General features: G+C 36.6%; 1 protein-coding gene across 6 annotated transcripts; it reads left to right on the forward strand.

Annotated features, from left to right (window-relative positions):
• The first annotated feature begins 1,479 nt into the window (after positions 1-1,479).
• Positions 1,480-17,989, forward strand: LOC113585448 (uncharacterized). 6 transcript variants are annotated; one of them, XM_081700155.1, is made up of 8 exons: positions 1,481-2,512; positions 4,631-4,710; positions 4,860-4,924; positions 13,113-13,141; positions 13,322-13,400; positions 13,853-13,921; positions 14,012-14,961; positions 15,694-17,989. In XM_081700155.1, exons 4-8 carry the CDS (start codon positions 13,130-13,132, stop codon positions 15,760-15,762), a joined length of 1,179 nt encoding a protein of 392 aa, XP_081556281.1. In that variant the 5' UTR covers positions 1,481-2,512; positions 4,631-4,710; positions 4,860-4,924; positions 13,113-13,129; the 3' UTR covers positions 15,763-17,989. The 6 variants fall into 6 exon arrangements, with proteins under 6 accessions (XP_026878746.2, XP_081556281.1, XP_035390083.1 ...); XM_081700154.1 differs by lacking the exon at positions 1,481-2,512 and adding an exon at positions 2,521-3,537; XM_035534190.2 differs by lacking the exon at positions 4,631-4,710.
• Positions 17,990-18,045: the final 56 nt, after the last annotated feature.

Here is an 18,045-nt window from a genome sequence, read left to right on the forward strand (position 1 = left end):
TTGTAGGTCATGTTTGAGATTTTGATCAAAAGCATGTTAAAACTTTTTTTATTGACTTCTTTCTTTCTCCACCAGTAGCCTACAAGTTCCTTAGTTCTCCTGTAATTTTCCTGTTGAATGTGAACTTTGCTTGGTGCAGTTACTCCCTAAATTGTTCCAAGAACTTTGTTGTACCCTGCTATTAGCCATCTGTTTATGGATATCATAGGAGTTCCATATTATAGGAGTTCAATCAAGGGCCACAAAGCTTATATACCACTGAATATGTATGTACAGATGTTATATGTTTACATTTACATAATTTCACATACACTCTTGTCCAGAGCAACTAAAATATTTACATTTACATTTGTCAGTATAACAGTTTGTGTGCACTATGGTAATCAAATGTATGACCTTGGTATTCCTAGCGCATTCCTCTACCTGCTCTTGGTTAGCTACAGGAGTACATTCCACATTTTATCAGAACATGAAATTCATGTTCTTTTCCAGTATGCTGCCTTGTATTTACTTCATGGTCATCCTTATGGCCCAATCAAGACCTGTGGGAAATAGATGGATAGTGACCACACCAGCAGGATGATAAAGTTAATCTGGGTCTCTTTCTACTTTTCTTCCATTCTTTCCTGTTTTCCCTTATTGCTCTTTCGAGCAAACTTGAAACTGAATGTCTCTGTGTTTCAAAGCCATTTTAAACATGTTCTTGTCTGCTTGGTCACTATTTCCAGATGAGAATACCTTACACAAATATGGGCTGTTCCATAAATTATTGTCTTAAGTGTGTTAGTGAGGCCCTGGAGAAGCAAGGAATTGAATCAACAAATGTCAATTTTAGCTTCCCAATTTGCAGAGAAATGAATGTGGTGTTATTGAGCAGATCTAATCCTGATCATAAATAAATAATGACAGTAGAAAAACAATGTAAAATCGAATACATATATGATATTAGCTTTGATATATGCAAAAAATGTGACAAACTGAAATGCAATGCTTTTATGTTGCACAGTCATTGCTTGATTTCTACTGTAAAAAAAAAAAGGATTTTATTTTTAATATTTAAATGCTGAATTCATATCAGAAGTGATTGTAACCATCTGAAAAGCAATCCATAATGCTGCATTGCCTTTCTATGATGCTAAGTATATCATTGTTTGTGTTTATTTTTAATTATATGTATTTAAAATATATATGTACATTATAGTCACCCTAGCAGTTCCCTGTGGACTGCACATGGCATTTGGCTATTTTAAAGAAGATTACAAAAATTCAGCTTGAAGGAAACTTCAAAGTGTGCAGGGAGTAGTGTAAAATGGTTTTTCACTATGCAGAAAGTTGACGAAGTTTTACCCACCAATCACAGTATGTCGCGTCAATGCCCTGCAACATCATGCAGTTGCTTTTTTTTTTTTTTTTTTTTTTTTTTTTTGTTTCTCTTGACAGCCAGGCAATTAGTTTGTATTGTAATTTGGCTAGACTGAATTGTAAATTTGTTTTGTGGCTGATTTGGCAACTTTGAGCAGTGTGTGTCTAGTCAAGATCTTTTCCACCAGAAGATCTTGATTAGACCCTCAATGATTGGTGAGTAAACTTTCATGTCAACTTTCTGCATAGTGATTAACTGTTTTACACTGTTCCCTGCACACTTTGAAGTTTCCTTCAAGCTGACTGTTTTTACTCCATATGGCTTGGAATCTTCCTTCAAATGGCCAAATTCCTTGTGCAGTCCACTTCCACATCATTGCTCGTTTTCAGGAAGAATATGAAATATCCAAAGCAATGGCACACAATTTAACTCTGTTGCTCTGATAATCAGCCATCAGTTCATAATCAGATCACACCAACAAACACAAATGTAATACTAGAAATGTGCATTTCCTGAAGAAAATGCAGACTGATTGCACAGTGTATGCAATTCCCAGGTACTTGCTATGGTTAATATGATGTCCCAGCTGGTTGCTAGGGTGTTACCAAGTGGTTATGGTCTTGTAGGAGCTCAGTGGTTAAAGTACAGAACTTGTAATTGAAAGGTTGCCAATTCAAGCCCCACCACTTGGGCACCACTATCTCCAATTACTCGAGTTGTATTCAGTCATAATTGTAAATTGCTTTGGATAAAAGTGTCAGCTTAATTCCATAAATGTAAATGGCTTGCTAGGGTGCTATCAAATGGTTGTTAGGGTGTCCCAGGTGGTTGCTAAGGTGTTGCTAGATGGTTGCTATGTTGTTGCTGGGTGGTTAAGTAGTTGCCATGGAGCCCCAGTTGCTTGATAAGCAGTAGTGTGTAACCAGTTCGAGTGGGCGTAGCTGTGTGTGAAGGTTTCGAACATTCCGCCGTTCATTGCCTACGCTGTAACAGGAGTACAAGATGAATACGTATTTCCAGATCAGACCGAACATTGCTTTGCGCAATGATTAAAAGGCCTAATACTAACGCTTCCCTGCACCATTGATGGAAATACAGTAAACACTATGGAGTTATATGAAGTAAGCAAAGATGTGAATAGCATTTATGGTAAGTGAAATGCAAGTGAAATGAAATGAAATGGTAAGTGAAATATAGTTGAGTTGCTTTTCAAGTTGACTTAGGCTACATAAATTGCCTGTTCTCAATTGGCCTAAAATCCGATAAATTGGCTTTTCGGTGCCTCGTTTTTTGCACATCACAAATGATGCTAATTTCTGTATTTCATTTAAGGCGTTTTACTATCATAGTTGCTTTAAGATCTGGCGTGGATTCTACTAGGCCTAAAGAACTTTCTTTTTTTTTTTTTTTTAAGTCCAGCTTTTTTAAAAAAATATATTTTTAAAAATATCCGAAGTAATAAAAACACTTACGAGTTCTCCGAAACGGTCCACGATGTTCTGTAACGCCAAGTGTGCAATAGGTCATTAATTAGACATGCATTTTTGAAAGCAAAAACGTCGAGAATATTTTTTACGCTTTTTTTAAACATCGTTTTAAAAAAGATCAAAGCCCTAGTCAGAGTGGAGCTATAATTTTATTTCTCTACCAAGAAGTATTTGCTGTCCAGAGCTCATAGGCCACACTTTCCCTACGTCACCGGCGATTTCATAACCTGAAATTGTTTAGTTAAAAGTAGCTGAGATGGTGCTTAAGATATGTCTTTTTGAGGTGTCATAGGCATTTGACCGGAATGACGATTGCAAAACAAGAAAACCGTTTGGCCGGGTGCACAGCAGTGCTCCAGTACAATCACTTAGTGGACAGCCCCACCTCCTTGGATATCACGCCCCCAAAAGCTCATAATTTGTATACAAGGACAGATGGTACGCATATCAGTCAAGAACACCGCCTATGATATTACAGATAAACCAGGTCTTTCGTGGTGAGTGTGGTTGAAAGATATCGCGTTATCTTAAACCAAAAATAATCAGCCGCTCTTCTTCGCTACGCGAACACAGATGCCTGGCCGTTTTTAGGAAACCAGCCAGATCTCTTAAGGTTACTCTCCTCAAGGCCTATGCGTTCGTATATGGTGGTCGTCTTTTTGACGACATTGTGGATATTCATAGGAGGTAAGGAACCTTCTTTATCTTTTAGTCTTTAATCTGGATATTATTTTAAGCAAATGTCTTGATACTGAGACATGGATTTGTCGCAGTCCAGAGAGAGAGAGAGAGAGTATATATGTGTATGTATGAGAGCTAGAGATAGATGTATAGAAGAGAGGTAGATATATATAAAACAGATATAGAGAGATAGATGTATAGATGTGTGTGTATATATATATATATATATATATATATATATATATATATATATATATATATATATATATATATATATACACACACATCTATACATCTATATATCTATATATATATATATATATATATATATATATATATATATATATATATATATATTTTTATTTATTTATTTTTTCTCTCAATCTATCTATCTATATATTTATTTCTCTATCTCTATATCTCTGTCTCTCTCTCTCTCTGTGTATATATATCTATATCCCTCTATCTCTCTCTCTCTCTCTATATATATATATATATATATATATATATATATATATATATATATATATATATATATATATATATATATATATATCTATCTATATCCCTCTATCTCTCTCTCTATATATATATATATATATATGAGAGAGAGAGAGAGAGAGAGAGAGAGAGAGAGAGAGAGAGAGAGAGAGAGAGAGAGAGAGATAGATAGATATCTCTCTCTATATAGATATCTATATATATATAGAGAGAGAGATGGAGAGAGAGAGAGATATAGAGATAGAGATATATATATAGAAAGATATAATATATATATAGAGATATAGATATATATATATATATATATATATATATATATATATATATATATATATATATATATATATATATATATATATATATATATATATATATATATAGAGAGAGAGAGAGAGAGAGAGATAGAGGGATATAGATATATATACACAGAGAGAGAGAGACAGAGATATAGAGATAGAGAAATAAATATATAGATAGATTGAGAGAAAAAATAAATAAATAAATATATATATATATATATATATATATGCATATATATGCACTTACACAAAAAATCTTACTGATATGCGTGTATTTATTCTATTTATTACGTCCCTAGTTTTTGAAGAAAGCCCAAAGTGTCTTCATGTCTTCTAAGTGATTTATACACCTCAGAGCCAAGCAAAAATAACTACCATGGTACAGTTAGGTTCGATATTCAGCAGATATTCACATTTCGCCCCTCCGCTGGCTCGCAAACAACATCCTAAAATCTCTGAAATTACATTTTATAAATCATGGTGGAACAGAGAACAAACTACAATCATCATATTTTATCAAAATTGCAGATCTTTACAGTTTGCCGAGTACATCAACCAAAATCGTTGAATCGTTGCAGCAGGCGCCGAAGATGGTAAGAGATCGTATATAAAATACGGACACTTAAAAATCAAATCAAAGCAAATCAAAACTTATTCATATAGTGTTTTTTTTTTACAACAGATGTCACAAAGCAGCTTTACAAATGTCCAAGTCTGAGCCACACTGAGCAAGCCAAGTGCGACAGTGGCAAGGGAAAAACTCCCTAGAGCATGAGGAAGAGACCTTGAGAAGAACCAAAACTCAAAGGGGGGGCAACAGTCACCACAATAATAACAATGTTAAGAGATAAATAAATAAATAAATAAATTGGGGAAAAAAAAGCAATTAATATCTAGTCCATTTTCCTAGAGGTCATAGTCTTGTCCCGATGGTGTACAGGTGTCTGAATCCCATCCCACAAGAGAATGTCCATTAAGGACAACAGAGAGTAGTTGGCTAAGGTGGCGGTGTGGTGGCCTACAGCAGGGGACATCAGATAGCCATGGCAGCTGAGATGGGTTGAGGCTCAGTAGCATCTTAATATCAGGGATTGGTGTACCTTGGCAGAAAGAGAGAATAGATTATTAGGCATGACCATGTACGAGGGTATGTAAATTAGGGAACTATAATGTGCAAAGATGGACTCTGGCAGATCTAGCTATGGCAGCACAGCTAAAAAATATAGAGTCAGAAGGAAACACAGGCATGAGTGCACCCTGGAACATCAGCACTCCGCTGCTCTTAGTTAACAAACTGGAGTGACAAAAGAGAGATGACAGCATCATAACATCCCAGTTTACCATAGCGCTCAATGCCCATGGACCCCCAGATCTAAACCTTTACCTAAGATGGGGAGTAGTTAATAAAATGCCTGAGTGTACCGATAGGTTTTAGCCTAGCCTTAAATATTGGGACTGTGTCTGAATCTCAAACATTTAAAGGAATTGTGGGAACTTTATAGGAATTGGCACTGCTCACTGCTGTGGAGGAAAAATTAATAGGACTCGAGCCAGATGTGCAGATGAGCAAGCTTTATTGGTTCTGTCCCTTATGCATCAAGGGAGAGAAGCCTCAAACTTCTCTCTCACATGAGTTCATATACCCCCACCATTCCCCGTTGTTCTCTCATGAGCTAATCTCGTGACTCCAGGTGCCAGGCCTCTCAACCGTCCTTGAACATTCTTTCCTGCTAAAAACAAGTTGTTACTCCCTGCTGCTGCACCCCTGCCCAGCAACAGTTAAGCGATAACTGTCATACTCCATCACTTCTCTATTCACCTTTCTTGCAGACTGGTCGAGATGAAGGCAAAGGTCACATAAAGGTCACATATTCCTTAGTCCTCCTATAAGCAAGCATTAAGCATTTTCCCTCACAACTGCATTAGATTTTCTTATTCTTGGTACTAGTAAAGATCCTGCAGCTTTTGATCTAAGCAGACGTGGTGGATTGTAATGTACTAGGAGTCCTCTAATGTACTGTGGGTCAATTCAGTGATTTGTAGGTCATTAGAAGTATTTTATAATCAATACAGAATTTTACTTGGAGCCAATGTAAAGTAGCTAAGATAGGAGTGATGTTATCAAATTATCTAGTTTTAGTAAGAACTCTGGCTGCTGCATTTTGAGCTGGCTGGAGTTTGTCTAAGCACTTAATGGTACAGCCAGATAGTAAGGCATTACAGTAGTCCAATCTTGAAGTGATAAATGCATGGGCTAGCTTTTCTGCATCATGTGAGGAGAGCATGTTCCTAATGTTCCTAAGAAAGGCAGTCCTAGAAATATTATTTATACAAGCTTCAAATGAGAGACTGGGATCTATAATAACTCCAAGATCTTTAACTTTTAGAGAATATGTGATTGGGAGACCACTGAGGTTCATTGAGTAATTAGAGAGTGAGAACCTTGCTGTCTCTGGCTTAATAGAAGCCCCTCTGTTTTGTCAGGATTAAGTGAGAGAAAGTTCCTCAACATCCAGTGTCTGATGTCCTTTATGCATTTGTCAGTAATACTAAGATGAAATATGTTCTCTGGTTTGGAATATAGTTGAGTATCATCAGTGTAGCAGTGGAAATAGCACAGTGTTTACGTATAATGTCACCTAGAGGTAGCATATATAAAGAAACAAGTAAAGGCTGTAGAACAGATTCTTGTGGGACACCATAGCTAACCTTGTTGTATGCTGATAAGTCTCCATTTATGTTAACAAACTGGTAGAGACCAGTTAGATAAGATTTAAACCAGGAAAGGGCTATTCCCCTAATCCCAACAACATTTCTGAGTCCATCTAGTAAAATGTTGTGATCAATAGTGTCAAATGCTGCACTCAAATCAAGCAATATAAGTAAAGAAACATAACCCTGGTCAGAAGCCAACAACAAGTCATTAACTACTTTAATCAGTGCTGTCTTCACACTATAATTAAGCCTAAACCCTGACTGAAAGACTTCATGTATCTGTTTCTGATTTAGCTATGAGCTGCTGAGCTATAGCTTTTTCTAGGATCTTGGAAATAAATGGAAGGTTTGAGATTGCCCTGTAGTTTGACAGCTCACATGTGTCAAGGTTAGATTTTTTGATAAGTGGTCTGATTACTGCTAATTTGAATGATTTAGAAACATAGCCAAGGTTTAAGGAGGAGTTTATTAAATTTAGTAAAGGTTCAATTACTTCAGGTAGGATTTCCTTAAGAAAGTGTGTTGGCAGTGAATCTAGTAAGCAAGTGGAGAATTTTGAGCACTAGATCAGAGATGTAAGTTCTGGCTCTTGGATCGGTGTAAAGGATTCTAGAGTTATTTTTGGCTTGGTTGTTCTGATCTATAAGTAGCTGCTTGATGTCATGTTAATATTCTTGTTAATACTCTTAATGTTATCTCTAATTTTCTCATTAAAGAAATTCATGAATTCATTATTACTGTGTGATATTGTAATCTGAGTATTGGTGTCAATTTTATTCTGAGTTAGATGTGCAATTGTACTAAAAAGAAATCTAGAATTATTTTTGTTATTTTCTATTAGGGTTGAGAGATAAGCTGTTCGATCAGTAATAAGTGCTTTTCTATACTTGAAAAGGCTCTCCTTCCATGCAAGCTGGAAGACTACCAGCTTGGTGTGGTGCCATTTATGTACTATTTTTCGATTGTTTTGTTTTAAATTGTGAATGTGATCATTATACCATGGTACTAAATTTTTGTCCATGTTTTTTTTTTTATTCTTAAGTGGCACAACATCATTGAGTGTGCAATGGCATACTCAGTCTAAGTATTCAGTTATTTGATCAAGTTCCGTGGGTTTTGAGGGTATCCCAGTTGTAAAAGATAAGTCTGTCAGATTCACAATAAATCTACGTACTGTGGCAGACGTGATCGTGTGTCTGGTATGATAGCGAGGCAAGGTTATTATATTGTGGTTTATATGTAGTTAAAATGAAATTAGGGAATGGTCTGAAGTGGCATCCAACTGGGGTAGTATAACTATGTCCACACCATATGTCAGTACTAAGTCAAGCATATGTCCATCAGAATGTATGGGTTCTCTTATACATTGGGTGAGACAAATTGATTCTAATATAGAATTAAAGGCCTATCTCAGAGGGTCTTGGGTACTATCAAAGTGAATATTGAAATCACCAACAATAATGGCTCTTTCTACTAGATTGACTAGATTAGAGAGGAAATCTCCAAATTCATGAATAAATTCTGAGTAGGGTCTCGGTGGCCTGTAGATGCCAATTAGTGGTAGAGGCAGGGTGGGCTTCTTATCACTGGCTACATCATTATTGCTAGTAAAAATAATTTCAGTGGACTCGAAATATTAACCAGTTTTCTGGTTTATGCCTAATGTGTCATTATAAATAACTACAATGCCACCTCCATGGCCAGTTAGACGAGAGCAGTGTACATGGCTGTAGCCACTTCATTTAAAGCTATGTATTTATTTGGCTTGATCCAGGTTTCTGTTAGACAAAGTACATTAAATCTATGATTTGTTAGGATTTCATTTATCATGAGTGCTTTAGATGTTAGGGATCTAACATTTAGTAAACCCGGCTTTAGATAAAAGGTGCAGGCAGTGTTCTGTGGATCAGTTATTTCAATAATAATTAGGTTAAGACTTGTTTTTCCTAATTTTCTGTATTTCTGCTTAGCTCAGGGAACAGACACAGTGTCAATATGATAAACCTGGGGTGACATCTTGTAGTAATCAGCAGACAGTTGGCTTTGCCTTTTTGTTTGCTGCCTAGCCTCCGCTCTGGGTTGTCATAGGTTAACTAGTTCTGTTTTAAGACTATGGTTATGTTACAGGAAAGGTGAGCAGCACCCTCCCTGCCCTAAAAAGCCAAGCTTGCCCTCAAATGAGTTCCAATTATCTATAAACCATACATTGTTTTGTGAGCACCACTTGGACCTCCAGCAGTTCAACGAAGATAACTGACTGTATGTTATATCGCCATACCACATTGCTTTTGCTAATTGACACACCTCTTTAATATTATTTTTAGTAGTCTTAAAAATGTAAATTAAAAATGTAGATTCAGTAATCTTAAAAATGTAAATTGCTATTGTGACACATCCATATGACCTACCAAACTAAAATCACTTGTTGTGCACAGAGACACATCTGATAAGCATAGTAGAACTTTTTGATTGGTAAAATATGTCTTGGTTGAAATTAATGATTTTTAAAAAATATATAATTTAGTTATCAATTTTAACAAATTTATAGTCAGAATATATTTATTTTAATTTTGCACAGCCTTTGGCAGTTTGAGCTTAATGTAGACTGGATAAAACTTTGTTATTTTTATGACTTATTTAAATAAACAATTTATTACATGGATGTGTCTCATTCATTACATTTACATTTACAGTGCCACGATTGGCCCCTCCCTAGCATCCTGTCATTGTGGTTACCCTGTCTCATGTCTTTATTTTGCTTTGTTAACCTTGTTATGTCTGGTTTAATTCTCATTATACCATGTATTTAAACAATGTGTTTTTCCCTGTTAGTTTGCTGATCATTTGTGATTCCATGCCTCTTTCGTATGTGCTCTACATGTGATATTTGTTAACCCATGCCTTGTTCATTGTTGCTTGTGTTAGTTGTTCTCACTGCTTGTGTTCATATTGCTTCTAGTGTTGTCATGTTGTATCTTATTTACATTTTTGTCTCCGTATTGTTCCCTGTTACTATGTTTCCCTGAGCTCTCCGTGTTAGCTCTCTGACCCTGGACTGTGATTACAACTCTGATTATGGATTTGCCCCTAATAAATATTGCTCTTCTCAGCGTATTTTCCACCATGTGATCGCTCCACATTACATACAGCATTTGGCAGATGCTCTTATCCAGAGCGACTTACAAAAGTGCTTTGTAATTTACTCATAGGATGTACCCTTGCCAGTACAGTAAGTTAGAGTTCAAGATACCATTGAACTAAAATGCTGATGAAATAAAGAGATCAATGCTGATTCTTACATGTGCAAAACAAATAAGCTGTGTCTCATACAACAATAAATGCAATAAACAATACTCTAGAGTTGTGGCCAAAAGTTTTTGTGACTGACACAAGTTTTTGTTTTCACAATGTTTACTGCCTCAGTTTTTTTTAGATCCTTTTGTCATATGTTCATATGGTATAGTGAAGTACAATTATAAGCATTTCATAAGTTTTTAAAAACCATTTATTCACAAATACACTCAGTTTAAGCAAAGACTTAATATTTACAGTGTAAATAAGACTTCTGCAATTCACCTTGGCATGCTGGATCTCAGCTTCTAGGCAAAATCTTGACTGATAGCAACCCATTCTTACCTAATCAGTGCTTGGAGTTGATCACAGTTTCTGTATTTGTTTGGCCACCCTCTTTTTAAGGATTGACCACAGGTTCTCAATAGGATTGCGATCTGGGGACTTTCCTGGTCATGGATCCAAACTTTCAATGTTTTGTTCATTGAGCCACTTGGTTTTGCCTTGTGACATGGTGCTCCGTCATGCTGGAAAAACCATTGTTCATCACCAAATTGCTCCTGGATTGTTGGGAGAAGCTGCTGTTGGAGGATGTTTTGATACCATTCCTTATTCATGCCAGTGTTCTTAGGTAAAAGTTTTAGCAAACCCACTCCCTTAGATGACAACCAACCCCACACATGAATGGTCTCAGGATGCCTCACTATTGGCATGACACGGAACTCATGGTAGAGCTCAGCTTTTCTTCTCCACACAATCATTTGTCCAGATGTCCCAAAAAGTCTGAAGGGGGCTTCATCAGAGAAAATAACTTTACTCTGCAGTTCAATCCCTATACTTCCTGTAGAATGTCAGTCTGTCCTTGATGTCTTTCTTGGAGAGAAGTGGCTTCATTGCTGCCCTCCTTGACACCAAGCCATCCTCCAAAAGCCTTCGTGTCACTGTGCATACAGATGCACTCACACCTGCCTTCTGCCATTCCTGATCAAACACTGCAGTGGTGGCTCCCCTTGTGTGTGTATGTAACTATACACTATATACAGTATATAGCATTTTTTCTAAACCAAAGATGTGTGAGATGTGTCTAAGCAAATGGGTTTTTATTGCAGCTTTATTAGGAACAATCTGACTGTCATAGTCATCAGAGGCAGTGGGATAGGTTTGAGGAGCTGGTCAGCAGCAGAGTCCGGCTGAGCAGGAGAGAGGGACCCCTGGAGGAGCAGGACATGTGGAAGCAGTTGGAACCAAAAAGTTCATTTACATCACAAGAGTGCTCAAATCTACTCTTAAAGATCTACAACCCAGCAGGGTTTTCCATCACACCAGACTTCATTCAGATGCTCCTAAAGACCTTGATCAACTGTATGTTGTAAAGTATGTTGGATTAGGGCTGGAGTTAAACTCTCCACAGTACAAGATCAATAGAAACAGCGTTGGGCAGCAGATATGGTGGATTGTGACTAGAAAAAAGGTAGTTACTGTTTTTAAAATAAAGGTCTTGTAGTGTTGTGAGATGTGTCTTAATAAACTAAAATTGATTTTATCAGTGTGCCATATGGATGTTTGACTGAAGCAATGTATTATATTAAAAAAATCGTTAAAATTCAACTGAGCCATATTTACCAAACTAAAGGTTGTAGTGTATTTATCAGATGTGCCTCTGAACACTACAAATGATTTCAGTCATATGGATGTTTTACTGCAGCAATTATTAAATAAAAAATAACTTCCACTGAGGCATATATTACCAAACGAAAGGTTGTAGTATGTTTATCGGATGTGTTTCTGGACAATGCAAGTAATTTTTGATCTGTATGTCATACGGATGTTTCACAGTAGCAATTTATTGTTTATTAACATTCACTACATCCATGTTTAGAATGTCTAAAGTGCTAAAAATGTTCGTCGGTTAAAAGAAAGGTGCTGAGGTTACTAATTTATTTTCAGCTAATTTCTGCTATTCAGTAGGTTTAAAGTCTTTATAACTAACAGCAACAAGCTCCTTATCGCGCTGCATGTTTTACGTTTTTTCAAGTGTTCGCACTTTATAGACTGTCCCTTACACGTGCGGCAGCGATTCCAGCTATTTTGGTCAGTGTACTCTAAAGATCTAAAGATCGGAAATTCTGACAAAATATAACTGCAGTTTGTTCTCTGTTCTGGAGCTGCGAAACGCTGAATATCGACTAGCTTTACCGAGCTCACGACTGCTACCAAATACCATCTCTAATTCGACAGTTTTTATACCATTTAGATAGAACAAACTAGACGTGAATGTCTGAAACTTTTAAATGACAGCCGTGCCGATGATTTCCTATGCGTATTGCAACAATAGAACTATTGAACAACAATGGAATTGTGGGTGACAATTGGAATTGTAGGCGCGCATAAAAAGCGCGCGTAAAAATAAAACGCAAAGCCAAAAAATTAAGGATTGGCGACTGCGCTGCTGTTTCAGTAGGCTTATACGTGGCATTTCTTAATTTGTTTACTTAGTTTTAAGGTAAATTTCTTAACTGTGTATCTTATGATAACCAGAAACTGGCAAGTTTGTACAAAAGCACATGCAGACTGCAAGGTTTGAAGCCCAATTGGTTGACATGTTCTTATAGTAAAGGCGTTACACCTCGTCTCGCGCAAAAGACGCGTCAAGACGTGTACATGAGTAACAAATTTACTTTAATTTTTTTACTTGTAAGAAAGAGAAAGAGGCTAGGGTTACATATTATTTGTTACTGGCATTTTCTTTTTAAATATCTCTCTCTCATTTCACAGTGGGATGTCTACCAGTAATGAACATAAAGGTTAGAAACATAAGTATTTTTTTCTCAATAAAATATTTGATCATGTTGTCAACTGCATTTAATCTAGCATATTCCCTGGATAGTTTTGAGATGCAGTATACTATGCTAATACGATTTAATGAAAGTTAGTTATAAATACCTGAAACATAGATGTATACACGTATGTCTGTCTGTCTTCAGAACAGCAACTGTCTGGAAGATGCTAGTATGAGGGCAAATGCGAACTTGCCACTGCCAGGTTGTGATGGACAAGTGAGAGGTAAAGTTCTGACTCCTACTTATTTAAATATAAGTATCATTTGCTTTGTAAAGTATAACAGTAGTAGTAGCGCTACTGCCGCAGACTATAAGTGAGCACATTTCACATTAAACTGCAGACTGCGAACAATTATTTTTCTTCCAGCCTTTGTCTTTTCTTTCTTTCTTTCTTTCTTTCTTTCTTTCTTTCTTTCTTTCTTTCTTTCTTTCTTTCTTTCTTTCTTTCTTTCCCTTTTACCTTGAATCATCCAGGATAGTTAACTGAGAACACATTGCTTTTTATGATAAAAAGCAAACATGCTGTACCAGTCAGTTACGTTGTAGGGGGTCATCATTAAATAAATCTCTGTAAACTGATGTTTTTGAACAATAGCATGTAGTTAGGCTTTTTAGGATTGCATTAAACTTGTATAATATACATGAATATGTGTGTGTGCTTGTGTGTATTTTAAGATAAGGTTTTGACTGCTGAACAGAGGCATGAGGGTCTACTGAGAGAGCTACAGGACTTGGCAGAACCTGGTCAGTGAAACACACACACACACACACACACACCACCATATCCTGTCTCAACAAACCTCATTCTCAAAGATCACTTTGTTGTTTTCTCAGAGAGGCAAAGGGAGAGGCATTATGCTCGAGAAACAAGAGATTTTGACAAGAGTGACACAGATGATGAGAATAACTTGCAGTCTAAGGTAGATGAAACAGAGGGGAGAACAACGAAAGAGGAAGATGATGGCTGGGCATGGGGTCAGGAGGGGATGCAAAACAGGGATGAAGCTAGGATGAAGGAAGAGAAAAGAGGAGCCAAGCAGACTAAGAGAGAGCTAGAGGAACTTCTGGCTAAGGAGATCCAGAAGAAAGAAAACTCAAAAAGGCATAGTGGAGAACTTGAGGAGGAGAACCTCAGGGAGGAGCCTAAGGAGAAACAATATGAGGCAGCCAAGAAGATGGAGCATTGGAAATCAGTGAGAAGGGCTCAGGAGGTGGTGAAAGAGGAGGAGGGAGAGAAAGGTGAAATGGAGGAGGAGAAAAAAAGGGCGGATGAAAAACATGAGGAGGCAAAAAAGAGTGAGAAGGACAAAAGGGAGGGGACAAAGATGGAGAGGAGGAATGAGGTGAGAGAGAATGTGGCAGAGTTGCTGGCTGAAAAGGAGAGAGTGGAACAAGAGCTGGAAGCCCTTATGTGGCAAGAGCAGGAAGGTGGAATGAAGGTGGTGGACAAGGAGAAACAGAGGGAGGAGAAAGAAGAAGAACTACAGGAGCTGCTCAGGAAGATGAAGATAGTGCAGGAAGAGAGGAGAATAGTGATCGAAGACACAGTGGGGAGAGATCAAGAGGTAATGACAGAGCAGGAGACAGAAGGAGACAAAGATGGAAAGAGTAAGAAAGATGGAGGGGGACGGGTGGTGGAGGGAGACAACAGAGAGTTGAAGAAGCAGAAGAGGGAGATGGAGAAAGCCAGTGATGAGAGGACGCGGCAGTTTGAGAGCGAGAGACACACAGACACGGAGCAAGAGGAAGGAAAGGTGGAGGAGGAAGAACAACTTCGAGTTGAGGTATCTTACATTTGGTGCATGAGAAATCTGTTTAGCTTTTTCTTTTTAAACCATAAAAAATATAATGGAACCAATACAATGCTTTACATATATAATCCCAATTACATATATAATCCCAGTTATATATATACAATCCAAATTCCAAAAAGTTGTGATGGTATGAAATATGCCATTGAAACAAAAAAGAGTGACTTGTAAAGTGTTTATTGACTGAGATAAAACAAATGTAGAAGTGCTTTTCTGCGTTTTATGCACTGAGATTTGAACATATTTCTGGAATCTTTTCATTATATTTTATACTTTAGAGGGTGAAATGCCCAAAATCCTATTGATTTTTTCTCTGTGGATCATTGTTGTCAAAGTGCTGGATTGTTGATGCTGATGCATCTGTTGGCATATTGGTGAGCTTCAACCCGTTTGTTCTTGAAGCACTTGGTCTTTCTTTGAGGCTCCTTATATACTACAACATGGTTGCTTCATCTGTTTAACATCACCTGTTTCATCTCACCTTGTTACACGTGGTCATTTATTCTAAACTGCCCCATTCGAATATTTTTGGAATGTGTTGCATGTATCTGTTTCAAATTAAAATCTTTAAAAAAAATGTAGTTGATTATGTAAAATTTGAAATATATACTGTTTTTATTTGAATATGGGTTAAAGTAAATTTACATGACTGCTTTCTGTGATTGTTTATTTGCATGTCATTGACTTGAATGTGTGTGCTTCCAGGATCTGACTGAGATTGAAGCAAAGCTGAGAAGAGTGGTTGCAGAGCTGAAGGAACTCCGTAGGGGTTAAACACAGACACACACATACACGCAAGATACAAGCCATAACACAGCTGTTCTGTGTAATAATCACACTCCTTTCTCTAATGACTCAGAACATCCAGAGTTGTTGCTTAGTGTTCTTATCGTGTGTGTGTGTGTGTCTGTGTGTGTGTGTGTGTGCATGTGCAGGTGTGTAAACTCCGTTAAACTCCAAAACTAAATTTTAATGGTTTCCATATAGAATCAAACAATTTCAGTCACCGTAAATAAAATAAATATCAATAATTCTGTGTGTATAATTCAGCACCTTTTTCAAATACATTACCGATAATGATTATGGTGTAGATCAAACAGGTTAATAGCCTACTAATAATAAATAAGGGTTTGTAATTGTTTATAAAATATTCAATTATAGTTTAATTTAGTTGTCAATTATTTATAGAAGTGAGTTGTGTAAATAAAGTCAATATGTAGAATTTGATAACAATGTAATAATGTCTGTAGTGAGGAGTGAACTTAATGTAAACTATCTGATATGAGTGTTGTAGCTAGAATTTCTATATGCTGTTGTATAATGAATGAGTATCTGGCTTTAACACTGTTAGAATGCATTCAGACTGTTAAATTTTTTTTTGATGGCTTTCACAGGGAGCATGGGTGACTTTGTACCTGAGAGTGTGTGAAAGTTTGTTTGATCTTTGTCGTTTCTGCTATCCTATGTTCCCAACAAAACTATTATCACAGTCCTCTCAGAACCAATGTTGCTCACGCTCATAAAATAAAAGTCCTGCATGTTTTTATGTGACCTAGGTAGTTTCACAAATTAACTCTACCTGCTGGCTTACTTTATAAAGTCAAGCAAGTGGAGTGAAATCCTGGGGAGGACCTTTATTTTATGAACATGAGCTAAACACCTCTGCTAAGAGCTAATTCCGCCACGGAGGAAAAGGCTGTATAGACAGCTCCTAAGCCATTACACACACACACACACACACACACACACACACACACACACACACACACACACACACACACACACACACAATCAGATCCTATGAAATATTGTTTATCTGTGTTTAGATCAGTAATTTATCTGTTCATGTCTTTGATTTATTTTGTGTAACCTAAAACTAAGCAATGCCACTGTGCAGTAGGGTCAGTCTAATCTGAAGAGCAGTTCCCTGTGTGGGAAAAATGAAAACAATGCACTTTTTTTTGTTACTGTTATAGTGTTGGATTTCTTGCGTGGAAGAAATTCTGGTTTGCAATAAGTGATATCAAAAAGAAAAATATATTTAATGCACAAACCATGTACATTAATGTACAACACACTTTGAAATGAAGGAGCATTCATTCCAAGACAAAATGATTCCTAAGACAAAAAAGTTTAATCAATGTATCTCCATAAAAATACCAGGATAAACCTAAATTAAACAATAGGAAGTATATCTATGGTAATATAATGAATGTATTTAATAAGATAAAAATGCACATGTAAAGACTTCACCTGATATGTATTATTATTATGTGTTATTATATGTGTTGTTATTATAATTTTTTAAATCAAAACAATCAACATACTGTAATGGAGGCAATATTTTATATTAACAACAACATAGATGGGCTCATCCTCCTGTTGATAACTGATGATATCATTATTTTAATAACCTACTTCTAAAAATATTCAGCAGAATGTTAAAAATGGACTTTTGTGATTGAGAAGCCATAGTGGTTCAGTGTTGTGGTCATGTCCTGTGTCTTGGTCTCTGTGTTTCTGAGCTCTGAGGGCACTTGGAAGCTCTTACTGAAACTCTAGGCTAAAGTCTAGAACAAATGTAGAGGTTACAGACTAGACCCAGCTTCATTTTCTCTGTGTTTGACGAGATCTGATTGATTTGAGACCAGTTTACAAATTCTTATTTAATGGTTAATGCTAGTATTCACACTGGATTAGACTTACTGAGTCCCTGTTCTGAAGTGACACCTACATCTGGTATTGAGTAGAGCTAATCTGATGATAAGTATTGTAAATGATGAATGACCTGTATTTGAAACCTGCTCTCCTTTCTGAAAAGGGGGCAATAGTAGTGGGCTATGAGGAATCCATGTTAATCAGTCAGTCAATCAATCAATCAATCATACAGTCAGTCTTTTTTGTGCAGGAGAGGCTGGAATTTTGATTTTCAATTTTAGCTGGAGTTGCAAATGGGTGTGCAATTGCTGAGTGATCAATAAAAACACATTTAAGATGTGAACATGGAAGCAGTCTCTTTTGATCTATGTCTGTGTTTCAGTTAGAGCTACACAATAC

Source organism: Electrophorus electricus, chromosome 17, assembly GCF_041902795.1.
Source record: "Electrophorus electricus isolate QZ-2024a chromosome 17, ASM4190279v1, whole genome shotgun sequence".
NCBI lineage: Eukaryota > Metazoa > Chordata > Actinopteri > Gymnotiformes > Gymnotidae > Electrophorus > Electrophorus electricus.